Source organism: Drosophila guanche, unplaced genomic scaffold (genome assembly GCF_900245975.1).
Source record: "Drosophila guanche unplaced genomic scaffold, DGUA_6, whole genome shotgun sequence".
Taxonomy (NCBI): Eukaryota; Metazoa; Arthropoda; class Insecta; order Diptera; family Drosophilidae; genus Drosophila; species Drosophila guanche.
Window position 1 is genome coordinate 4816716 of NW_022995749.1, and position 13305 is coordinate 4830020.

The 13305-nt window shown below is 42.3% G+C and overlaps 1 protein-coding gene across 1 annotated transcript in view; it reads right to left on the reverse strand.

Annotated features, from left to right (window-relative positions):
- Positions 1-4050: 4050 nt before the first annotated feature.
- Positions 4051-13305, reverse strand: part of LOC117585694 (acetylcholine receptor subunit alpha-like 1) — a 63917-nt gene continuing 54662 nt past the window's right edge. The window contains exons 7-11 of the mRNA XM_034275308.1: positions 9799-9979; positions 6791-7251; positions 6517-6728; positions 5202-5515; positions 4051-4257 (exon numbers count right to left, since the gene is read on the reverse strand). Coding sequence (XP_034131199.1) covers positions 4051-4257; positions 5202-5515; positions 6517-6728; positions 6791-7251; positions 9799-9979 — 1375 coding nt within the window. The remainder of the gene's footprint in view (positions 4258-5201; positions 5516-6516; positions 6729-6790; positions 7252-9798; positions 9980-13305) is intronic.

Consider the following 13305-nt stretch of genomic DNA (forward strand, 5'->3'; position numbering starts at 1 on the left):
ACACACGGAGGCAAACCTATTTGTTTATAACCTAAAAACACAACCAATGAGAGCATATACACGTCTATGTATTTGACTTTAATTCTTCGATTTTTGTCCTTCGTGTCCTTCTGTGTTGTGTTTCCCTTCCTTCCTTCCAACTCCTTCTTGCGTGTGTCTAGTGTTGTTTTGTTTTATTAATTATCCAGTTAAATGTGTGTTTTAATTTATCTCTCTATTTACTTTTTGGTTTTTGCTTTAGCGTGTCGATTTTCCCAAGTGAAACAATTTACAAAAATGGTTTTTCGTTTTTTAAATGAATTCTTGCCTTAGTTTTTCTCCCTTTTTGCCATGCACATTATTAATTTTAAATATGCATTAATCCGCTTCATTAGTTCAATTTATTCACAGAAAAGTTACGCCATTTACTTGTCATTAGTTCTTCGTTTTTTTTTTTTGTTTTTTTCATTTGTTTGCTTTATTGTTTATATACTTTAGTAGTTGATTGTCTAAAACTATAACAAACAAATTTGTTAAGCTTGAATAAAAATGCAAAATGAACACCGAAAATGTACGAATTAAAGATACAAATTTAAATGAAATGCAAAAACGGTATAAAAGCACATACCACTACATCAATATTTTTGTATTTACAAGCACACACACTAAAAAGATCTCTTTTTATTTAGTGATTTAAGAAAAACAAAAAAGTACGAGTGCCTCTCCATTTTGCCTAAATGTTGGGATGGGTTGAGTGCTATTTTTTGATGGATTTTCTTCGTTTCATCCATTTATTCCCAATTGCTTTCATCTGCCAGCAATTAGTTGCTTTATTTATTTCATTTTAATGTTCGTGCTGCTGCTGATGCTTTTTATTTAGTGGTTATTCAGTTTTGCCTATACATATGTATATTCTATGCATGTATTTATGTATACATCGTAGGTGTCGTCGTGTGTGGTGTTTCTGTTTTCTATATATTTTTTTCAGACTTTTTTTTTATTATACGGATGTCGAGACTTGTGTCAAACTGTTTTTTTCCTCCCCCCCTCTTTTTTTCCTGTGTCCAATTTGCGTTGGCATTTGCATAGTTTTTTCTCTTTTATGGTTTTGTTTAAATTTTATAAGCTCAGTTTAATACTTTTAATATTTGATGCACAATTATAATGCCGTGTGTGTGTGTGTGGAGCTGATGTTTTCTTTTTCTTTCTTTTTTTGTGTTGATTTAAAAGTGTTTTGTGTGTGTGTTGTTGTTGCAGTTTTCTCTTAGTTATCCACCGTTTAAATTTTAAATTTTTGCATTTAATTACTTCATTTATGATATTTGTTGTTTATCTCGTTACATTTATATTACGTTTATTTTAATAGCTAAGTATTTAAAAAATGTTAACTGTTGATTTTTATGCACTTTACATTTAATACACCCAAACTTGGCATTTCTCGATTTAAATTGGTTTCTTCGTTTTTAGCCACGACTCCTCTTCTTTTTCTCTATTTGTATTATTTGTTGTGTGTTGTTTTTGGGCATGGAGCGACTCTGTTCATATAATTTGAATAGTTTGCGGTCTTACATTTAAAAGTTGCAGCATTTCAGTGACTTTTAGATTGGGTTAAGAGAATTCCTGCATACAAGTACGAACATTCGTGGTCGTATATAAAATATTCTTTATCTCCCCACTGTTGCACTTTCTCTCTCTTCTCGTTGGAGTGGCACAATCGCTTTGCTGGGAGAACTATTTTAATTAGTTCCCATTCACAAATGCTGAATATTTTCGATTAGGAATTTTAATTAAACTTTTGCCAGCACACTTCGTCCCTGCCTCCTGCCAGTCGGTCGACGAGCCTGAGTTGCCGTTGCCGTTGCCGTTGCCGTTGCCGTTGTCGTTGTCGCGGCATTCTTGGCTAATAGTTTTCTGCACTTTTCATTTATGGTGGCTTTGCCAACTTTTCTCTGTATTTTCTCCTCAGATTGTGTGTTTTCATTTTCGTTTACTTTTCGCTTTTTATTAACTGCAAAAACACACACAAGCGCACACCCACAACCTTATACAAACGCAAATTGCATTCCGTACTTAATTTGTTGCATGCCTCGCGGTATTGCTGCCAGTGCCACACAGCTGGCAGCAGGCCATGCCCATTCGCAGCATTTTGGTTAATTTTTACTGTTCTTGTTGCTCTAGTGGCGAACAACTTTTGCAAAATCAATTAAAAATGCAGAAATATTTGGGGGCCAAGCTTGTGGCTTCGGCATTTAAATTGACGGTGTTCCCAGAACCCGGTGAAAGTAATTAAAAAGTTTTATTTTAAACTGAACTTGCCAAAGGTTTTTGGAATGCCACGCTGAATGCATAATGAGGCGGCGCTTCACAGGCAAGAGTAGGTATATAAAAAGATTTAAATTGAATGGGAAACACTCATAAACATTCATCAAAATGAACCGACTGGACTGCGAATAATTCTCAATAATTTAATTGAACAAATTGCTTCAAATGTTACAAACAAAGTGCTCAAAATGCACCAATGAAATGGGTTTTTTTAGAGTTATTATAACTTTTATTCGTATTATTGTTGTTCCGTCTGTCTGTGAAATTGTGTGTGTGTGTTTTTAATTTAATTTGTTGTTTTCCATTTAGCACGAGTAGTTGGTTGGTAGTATGTGATTTTACTAGCTGCAATCCTATAAATACCTACTCTATATATATATATACCTAGATATAATTTTGTGTGTATAATAGAGCTCGATATATAATAATATAAATATTCGTGTGTGTGTTGGGAGTGTATGTTGTGTGGTGTCTCGATAGTACTCGTAAAAATGTGTGTGTGTGTGTGTGGGTGTGTCTCGACGTTTCGAACAACATCCAACTAAATTTAGTTCAGAATTTCGCGCTTCTACGTACCGAGTTTGCCCTGCGGCCCACTGTCCGGCATTCGTTTCTTTTTTTGTTATTTTATGCTCTTTAATGTTAGGTTTTTCATGGAGTTCACTTATCGAAATATTTATTTGCTACAACTACGTACGACTTATTGACTAATTTAAATGTAGAGTTTATCGTATTTAGTTTACTTATTTATGCTAAAAATAGTTTGCTTTTTTTTTCTTTGACTTTTATGCAGCATCGTTTTACCCATGCGACGTGTATCTGCGCTTTTGCTAAAAATAATGTGAAAAATATGCACAAATAAATAAACAATTAAAATTGATTTTCGCTCACAAATACATGCACACACATGCACTCTCACAAGCACACAGACAAAGCTATCACACCGATACAGTCACGCACACATTGAACACATACAGTCAGATTTGAATTTAAAATGCAATTTTAAAAGATTTTCTTTTTGGTTTTGGTTTTGGTTTTTGTTGTTGTTTATGTTTTAGTTTTTGTTTCGATTTCCGTCTCCGTTTCCGTTTTTTGTGTGTGAGTTGTGTGTGAAACGCTAAAACTAAAAAATGTAACAAGGAACTTTTTGGCGCTCAAAAATACAATATAAATTACAAAACTCCATCCGCTTTTTACAACACTGGTCGTACCCGTACCCGTACCCGTACTCCTCTGACACTTACAAACTAAGCTTCGTTTTGGCTGCGCTGGTCACACGCGCCTCTTGATCTTCTTGCAGTCGCAGTCGCAGTCGCCGCCGTCCTCCAGCGCAGGGTCCACCGTTAATCAACACTACAGCATCTTTGCATTACATTACATACATATTTTGATCAACTGCTCCAAAAACTGCTTGCACTCTACCTATTCGATTGTTCAATTCATTTCGCAATGTTCACTTCGCTCCGCGCTGTTCGTGGGGGGGGGGGGGGGGGTCTTCTACAATGGGCTCCATGAGGTTTCGTTTGGGTTTTCGCTTCCGCTGGCGTTGTTAACACTGCCCATGACACTGCCACTGTCATTGCTATTGCTGCTATTGTTGGTGCTGCCGCTAGTGTTGTACAACGCTGATGAAATGCTCATGGGTTGGCTCATTATATATTATCCACGATCATCGTCGCGTGCGGCGAACAGGGTTCGCAACGAGCTGATGATTAAGTTCCACCAGCCAGCTGCGAACCCTAGCGGTCGCTATAAGGTATTATCGCTACCCATCTTGAGCAGCTCGAATTTCTTTTTGGCAATTTTCGAATAGAGTATATCAATCGGCTGCGATTGATCGTACAGACTAGGCGCTTGCAATATAATAAGCGCTGTTCCGACCACGCAAGCGATTGCGAAAATCCAAAGAAACATACGATCCAATACCATGGCAACGTACTTCCAATCCTCTTCCACCTGCAAGAACACATAAGCAAATCGCATAAGTAAGGCTTCAAAGTATGTTCATTTCGTTAATATAAAATCCTTTTGGCAAATCAAATTCGAAATTTCTGTTTCAATTGGAAAGTTCCCAAAGCAAACATCTACATAGATTCCTCTGTTCGCTGGCACACACACACACACTCTCCGCATGGGAAAAACCACATGTAGAAAATTCTTACTATTTGCGCACAAACAACTCAATCACATCACTCAACTCAACTCCACAGAGCGTGGAGCAGAGAAGGCATTGGATTGGATTGGCCTTCACCTCGCATTGCATTGCATCGCATCGCCATATCCGGGATCTCCGTTTGCAGCATCGCTGGCGGAAGCGGAACTACCAGCGTCATTCTCGTTTACGATTTTTGATTAGAGAAAACGCAGGCAACGTGATTTAACTGGTTTTGGTCGGTGGCTGCCTGCTGCCTGCTGTCTGCTGTCTGCTGACTGGGGTGTCCGGGTCCGACACCGGGCTAATGCGGGCCATCAAGAGCAGACGCAAACAGACGCAAGCCCAGTCAGTGGCAGACATGCTGCAGGATGGTTTGTTCGTTCTCTGGTTCTCTGGTGAGGTTGCCCTGGTAGTTCTGGTCGTGTTTGTCAGGCAATGATTGCAACCGATTGGCAAAAAAGAAAGATTGGCGAGAAATTCAACCGCACAACACTCGTTGCATGGATGCCAGCGAGCAGTGTACGTTGTGGTGGAGCTTCCATGGATTATTACATTTTGCTCTTTGCATGGAAAATTAATTACATCCAGCATGTTCCGCCAACAAAATCCAATCGCGTTCAAATTGGTGCTTACAGATTTGAAGTTTGAAATAGAGACAGGCTGGGGTGGGGGCAGTAAAGTTGAATTTTTCGTGCAAGTATTTGATGAGCACTGACTGGGTAGGGTATCCTCCCTGCATACTTACACTCTCAAACTTATCCTTGTTCTTTACATGCTGAGCTATGAAGCGTGATCCCTCGATGGTCTTCTCCATTTCCCGGGCATAGGGCTTCTCGAACGTAGGGCTGAGATCGGCGGCGGCAGCAGCGGCCGCAGCAGCAGCTGCAGCTGCAGCTGCCGGACAACAGCCCGGACTGAGATCGTTGAGGCCCGCTGGACTGAACAGATCATCGTCGGCGCCTGGCAGTGGCAGTGAGGAGGCCAGCGGTGGTTCCGCAAAGCAATGAGCGCTAATGCCGCCCGCTGCGGCCAAATCGAAGCGATGGGAGGCGGGTAGTGCTGCGGAAATGAGTAAGAAAGAACACAGAAAGAGGTACTTATGAGTGCGGGTGGGGGATGGAAACCTTAACAGCATTAGGCAAAATAAAGTTGTAAATGCAATTTGCAACTTTTCTGCTTTGTCTTTGGCACAAAGTCCCCGAAGGAAGTGGCTGGACAAAAGGAACATCCCAGTCCAAGCCCAAGCGAGCACAGAAGCGAGCTGCAATAAGGAAACTCAATAAATAGTTTTCAGCATTCTGTTTTCCATTTATTGTGCTTGGCCATTTCAAAGTTTCAGCGTTTCTTGCAGTCGTTCCTTTTATTTTATTTTATTTTATTTTTTCTTTTTGGAAAAACCACTTGGAGAGCGGCGTCGGGTGTCGTCAGGAAATTATTAAGTTCAGTTTCATTTTTCATACGTTTCAGGGACTATTTTCTGCCATCCAGATCGCGCTTGGACAAAGAATAATTTTATTTTCTTTGCCAACTTCCTGGCCTCACTTTAATGACTCATCTAAATGCTGTCAGTCGGGCGTTGACAAAGATGATACGAAGCCAATTTTGTGAAACTTATAATTCAGCGCTGCAGAAAGTTTTCATTTTGCAATGTCCTTGTGGGATGCACTTGTTAATTGTCATAAATTATATCGCCCACACAGCCACACAGAATCATTATAAGGCCGCTGGCTCAATGTTGTTGTGCATATTTAAAATGGGAATATAAACTGGCAAGTTGCAAGTTGCAGGCTTCACGTTGCACGTTGCACGTTTCTCGCTCGATGTACCTCTGGTAATGTGCCCACTAAAGCCAGTTGGAAACATGCATAAATTTCCAGGCAGCGGGCACAGGCAGCGACAAAGTTCCTACACAGAAACTTTGCCTCAAGCAGAGCGAGAAAATCGTGGGTAAAGTTTTGCTTGTTTTTCCGTAAGATTCTCTTTGAGGGGAGGGGGAGGCGGCACAATACAATTGTTAAGAGTCTGCATGGGGATTTGGGGATTGTGGACTGCTGGCCTACCTGGTATGCCGTAGTCGCCACTGAAACGCTTCGTGTCGTAGTTGACAAACTTATCCACATCCGGCGGCAGATGAAAGACGTCGGTGAGCACTTCGGGCGGCTGATCGTCCTCGGGCTCCTCCTTCTTAGGCCGCTCAATGCACAGCAACTTGGGCAGGATTTGTATGAAGACACGCTGCACCCACGGCGCCATGCGATGCGTAACAGGAGATCTATCAAAAGCAGGCATAATAAATTATGAAATTCTTGGGAAATTCGTCTCTTTTGAACCCACCTAAAATTCACATTAAGCACCGCAATGGTGACCACAACGGAGAGCGTAACCAGCATCATGGTAAAGAGTAGATATTTCCCAAGCAACGGCACTGTCAACGAGGTCGGCGGAATAATTTCGGCCAGCAGCAGGAAGAACACAGTGAGCGACAGCAGAATGCTGATACACAGTGAGATCTTCTCGCCCGAGTCACTGGGCAGATAAAACACGAGCACGGACAGGAACGAGATGCCCACGCAGGGAATGATTAGGTTCACGGTGTAGAAGAGCGTCTTTCGCCGCAGCGTCAGATTGAACACAATGTCCAGATAGGGCTCCTCGCAGCAGCTGTAGAACTTTTCATTGCGCACCGCCGGCACACGCATAATATCCCACTCAACGGATATATAGTAATCCTGCAGATCTATGCCCACTTCGATGTTATCCGAGTCGGCGGTTTGCTTCAAGTGTCGCAAGTCAACCTGTAATATATAGAACATAAATAAATAATAATATTGATATCCTTATATAAATTATCACTACTGTTCGCTATTTTGCATGACTCACTGTTTACACAGTTTTAGCATTTGCTTACGCGCGGCAGCGCCCGTTTTTTCGTCTACCTATCCCGCCTGCTTCGTTGCTGTACTTTTATTGCCCCTCAAGCTGGCGTGCATGGAACAGCTTGCTCTCTTGCTCGCTCGGGCAGGTAGTTGCTGATCGACATTTAACCGTACGCTGTTCTCTCGCCTATCTATGCCGCCTCCTTCGCTGCTGTATTCCTCTCTCGCTCTAGCTAAAGCTCAGCCCAGCAGCAGTCTCTACCTGCTCCAACGCTCTCTTTCATTTTGCCTCTCTCGCTCGCTACGCAAAAGTTTTGCACAGGGAATGGGCAACTATGACCCTTTTTTCCTGCAGGTAGTCTTGTCATAGCTTTGAATTATTATTTTTATTTCAGCTACACGAATACTTTCGGTCTCTATTAATTTTCCTTTTGCTGCAGCATCGACCTTTGCTTTTTTCTTACCAAATGTATAAAAATCCCTTCCCCAGCCACCTTAGTTTCCTGCTGATTTGTGCCTCGGAACTTTTGGTACATTTTTGCAGCTGTTCACCCATAGCACAAGCCGAAACCTATCTTATATCTATTTATTTGTTGATTTGTTGTCCGTTTCACCTTCCACTTGACTTCAGCTTCCTCTTCCTTGGGAGCATAATTTGCCGCAAGTGTCGCTTACGGCTTCCTACGAGTTTGCTCGAAGGGGAAATCAAAGGTACTGTGGGACGGGAGAAAAACGTAACTTTTGACAAATTTTCTGACAATCGTCAATTGCTGTTGAGGAGCAGGGAGGAGCCCAGATGGTTCCTATTCTTGTTCCGGCTCCTTACTCAGCGACAGATGGCTGGAGCTGTGATAAGTTTGGCTCACGTGCGCCACCCGAGACACAAAACACAAATGACATCGTCGGTTGTAACCTTTATTTCATTTCGATTTGGCTTGATTGTCGCTCCTGTCTGGCACTCATTTATCAGAGTTGCTCTCTGGAGGGTGGATTCTGTGATTCGAGCGACTGATTCACATATTAATAATTGAAATGTCTCAATTAATTTAACTGGAATAAACTTTTTGCTGCCATTCAATCAAATATACGCAACAGAAACTAACTCAAGTTCCCGCTCTCGACCTATTACTTGAAACTTTGCAGTTTCCTTTACAAAAGTTGAAGAAATCAGCCAAGCATCCAGCCAGCCTTGTGAGTTTTGCTTACTTTCTTACGTTTTGGTACTTGATACTTGATACTTGGCAAACTGCATAACAACTTTTCAAATACAATAACCGAACGGAATAAATGAGCCTCTCAGGCAGCTGAGACAGCCATCATTAATACCTCGTCCGTACCACATTTGCGCTGACAGTGTAAAATGCCCAAAACTCCATCGACAAATCTCATTCCATATCCGGCAGCCGACTCTGACATGCGGCGGCCCTAAGGAAGTCGAAAGTCAATGAAGCATGTTCGAAATTTGTGATGCGTGAACGGGAAGCAAACGAAAATTTATATGTAGAATAATGTGCTGTCATTTTTCGATGGTGCTTCTTTGCGTTCTTTTCTGTTCTTTTCTTTATTGCTTATAATGAACACAACAAGAGAGAGAGAGCAAAGAGTAGTGTTTGCTGTCTGTCTAGGGGCGCAACAGTTGTGCAGAACACACAAAATATTCGAATACCCTGCAGGAAGCGTAGAAAGAGAAACGCTTTTGGGAGCAGATTTATATTTTTGCTAAATATTTTCTGTACTTACTTTCGAATTGCTGCAGCGAATTTCTTTAATGGGTAACCAAAGCTTCGGTAAGCTTTTCTAAGCTCACAGCTTCCATCCTGCTTCCCCATTTAACAGTTGCCCAAATTCGTGAAGTTTTTCAAAAGGCTAGGGCTTGGGCTTGGGCTTGGGCTTGGGCTTGGGCGTGGGCGTGGCTGGTTCATTAAACGCAGCTGCTAGCAGTTATCTTACAAACACTCACGTCCACACGTATGTGGCCACGTACAGGAGCGAGAGATATGAAGATATATTGGGGTAGTCTAGAGCGGGTGCACATTCGTGTGATTTATCACATGACAGCAAGCGAAACGTGTCAAGTGTACAAAAACAAAATGAACATTAACAACAGAGACAGAAACCGAATAAAAAGCACACACATTTTTATCAATAAAAATCGCTGCAGCAAAAAAAAGTAACCTTGAATTCCTCATTTTATTTTAAACATATTCAAATAGTCATTTAAAAGGTTTAGCGCTGCCAGCAGCTAATTTTTTAATATTAATGCTTTTATAATCGAGTGAGTGTAGCGTTTGTTTGGCACTCCCAAAGTCCCGACTTAACTTTTTTCTCATATTTTTTTGTTTGTTGCCAGCTGCCTCGATTTTGATGGATGGCCCTGAGACTTAATCTGCGCGGCAGCAGTGCTACCAGCTGTTGCCGTGGATATACTTGATTGACAGACTGTGCTGCGAGTTTTGTGTCACTTACCATATAACCATCGTATGTCCAGGAGCCGAATTTCATGAAGCATGTCTGCTCATCGAAGGGAAAATATTCGACATCAATTTCGCAAAAGGATTTGTAAATGGCCGGCGGCTTCCACACCACCTTGCCCGTGTGATGCAGAATTGCTTTTGTCATTATTGTCACTTCATAGTTGCCATCGGCGCTGGAATGTTAAGCAAAACAAGAAATGCATTAAATAAGCTTCCATTTTAATTGGCAAAAGATACAAAACATCTTTGGCTGAGTGCTCCAGCTAATGCTGTTTCAGCCATTTCATTTTATTGAGTTTCAAAAACTAGCCAAATGCCTCGTCATATAACATTCCCCTAACATCCACACGAAATGCTCCACTAAAAGTGCTGAACTAATTAAAAATACATTTCAGCTGCTAATTACAAATTCATTTTAAATACAAAAAAAAAAAGAAAAATGCTTCCACTGCGCCCCCGTATCAGCATTCGTAGACTGTGCAGCATCAGCAGTGGCCCGCTGTAGTCCATTAGCTGGCAAGGTCTTTTGCCATAGCCACTGGCCAGACATACACTAAATCTATATCCAAAGGAAAGCATTTTAAAATGTTATTACAACAACAGCAGTGGCAGTGGCAGTGGCAGTGGCAGTGGCACTACCAGCAGCAGATTCGAGCAACGAGCAGCAAACCATTAATGGCTAAAAACCATTTAAAATGGCTGTCGGCAATGCACAGTCACAGTCACAGACACAGACACAGGAACTGGCAGTGGCAGTGGCATGGCTCTGGTCACAGGGGTAAAGAGATGAAGATAAGAGACAGTGGGAGAGGGGGGCGCCAGCGACAGAGCAAGAAAATCAACAAAGAGAACAAAAGTTTATAACCGAAGCCGAAAAAAAAAAAAAAGATAGAAGCCAAAACCACGCCTGGGGGTCACCGCAATTGCAGCCATTATCTTAACGGTGATTCACACATACAAACGAACACACACACACACACACACACACACACATACAGCTGGACAATGGGGCGTATGAGTGTCATCAGTTATAGCAAGCCCAAGCCCAAGCCGATGGCGCCTGCCGCGTCTATCAGCGCGTTAATCTGAGCGCCGCACAGCGAGCGCCATCTTTGTATCTGTGTGGAGCCCACAGTCAAAGTTTTTGAGGCTGAGGCTGAGGCTGAGGCAGACCACAGTGTGGCAAGGCGCAGGGAAAAGAGTTTTCTCAGAAATTTCAAGCTGAGAAAATCTTTAAAAATATAATTAAACCTGAACAAAAATATAATTTATAGCTTGCAAAAAAATGCCTCAAAGAGCAGCGAATTTTAGTCCAAAAAAATTACCACTCCCCGCAGCATAATCCCTAGTTCGAAACCAAATCAAAATATAACCCACTGTGCCCTGTGCCGACCCAAAAACCAAATCAAGGGAGCAAACCGAAGCAACCCGCTGCCCGGCCCAGAAAAACTTTTTGCTGACTTCGTTGCCCCTGCCCCCAAACCTAGATTCCACTCTCAACCCTGAAACTCCGTCCGTGCCCACAGCTGGTATGTGCTCCATGCCAGTTTTATTTTTATAAATCTAATGAAAGATAATGAAATTTTATTTCGTTTCTTTTGATTTCAACGCAGTTGTCGCCAGCTCTCAAGCTACAAAACTAAGAGCCAAACAGCAGTTGAAAAAGAATCATAGATACGCCAGCAGGGAGGGGCCCTCCCAGAAGTAGCTGCTAGTAGGATCAGCCCATCTAGCGACATACAATAATAGAATTAAAGTGGCTCCGGCTCCGGCTCCGGCTGCGGCTCCCTGGCCTCCCAGGGTCCAGTCACAGGCTCGGCTCGACTTTTTCGCCAAAAGTTCAGCTGATAATAAAGTTGTCAGCAACAAACATTCATTTAATTAAAGAAAAACAAGGGCCAGCCAAAAAGCACTCTGGGAATAGTATTAAGAGTATGTTGAGTGCACGCAGTGTGTGTGTCTAATGCTTAGCTGAGATTTATGCTGCCTGCAGAGGGGAGGGAGTGCTGCTGCCGCCTTTTAAACTGTATTGAATGGCCAGTCAGTTGTGTTAGTAATCACTTAAAGCTGCTCGAATTTAGCTGCATAGACCACTAAGTGCGGCTGGAATTTGTGGCGCTCTGGGTCTGGCTGTGCCACACACACAGAGACAGACAAGTCTCGCATAGTCTTTGGAGTAAGTGGAGTGCGATTTTAATTTCTTGGATCAACATGAAAATTAATTGCTGGAATTAAGCGGCTTCCACAAATACAAACACAGTGGGTAAAATTAGGCCATGGCAGGAGGCAGCGACTGTTGGAACCACGACTAGGCATAGGCAGACGACTGCCGCCTGGCAGTCACGTCTGCTGCCGCTTGAATGCGCCGTTGATGAGCTCGCTCACACGATGGATACATGGAGAATTATGTAGGTTGCCGCTTTCCCCTCTTGGCTACTTGCGGTCTGTTTGGCCCTGTTCCGTTCGAGCACAAATGCAGGGCATGATTGCAATTAAAAATTGACAAAATGTTTCATTCCTGGCTGAATGTTTGTTTGTTGCCAACACAAAACACACACATTTTTCTGTGCTCTCCGTGCAATAAATTACAACTTTTGATGCTTGTTTCGAATTCTTTTGTGGTGTCCGTGTGCCTGTGTGGCATGCGGTTTAAGTGCCTCATGCACGCAGGTATTTGTGCCGGTTGCTGCTGCCACAAATTTCGGTCATTTACAAAAGGCCCAGGCCCTGGACCTGGACCAAACTATTTATTTTGCGCCGCGCACTGCCGCGCGTTTAGCAGACAATTAAACATTTTTCATTGCAAACTGCAAATGGTGGCAGCGGCAGCCCCCACCCAACAATGTTGCAACGCAAAATGGATTGCCATCGTTGTCGACTGCCGATTGTCCTTGTTCTGCGTCTGTCCTATGTGTGTTTGTGTGTATCCTCTGCTGCTGTATTTGCATTTAAAATTACAACAAACAGAGCTGCCACACACGCGTCGCAAGAGCTGTTTTTGCTTTGCCTTTTGCTTAATTTCTGCATTTTTTCTGCACATTTTCCAACCATTTCTGTGCCGCCTAACAGCTGTAGAGGCTTTTCGGACAAGCAAATCTCAGCTAAAATTGACTTTGAACTTACGTTTATTATTCATTGCAAATGGATGCTTATCCTTAAGGACCAACAAATAAATATGGCACCAATGATTCATTTGTTTTTTATGTTTTGCCGCGCTGAGATTACGATTTTACAGCCGAAATGCTATAAAAAAAAATGTCTCAACTAGCCACTAAATGAAATAGACTTTTGCCAAGGCCAAACACAATTAGGGAGGCACAAAAAAGAAGGCAACCAACTAAGCCAGGGCTTTATATGTTGCGTACAAATTATTTGCAGTTTAAAATAAAAGAAAAAGCCCTTCGACCAGAGGCCAGCCAACACGCATTGAGCTCAAGTAACACTCCTTCAATGGGTGTGTGTATTATGTGTGTGTGTGTGTGTGTGTGTGTGTGTGTGC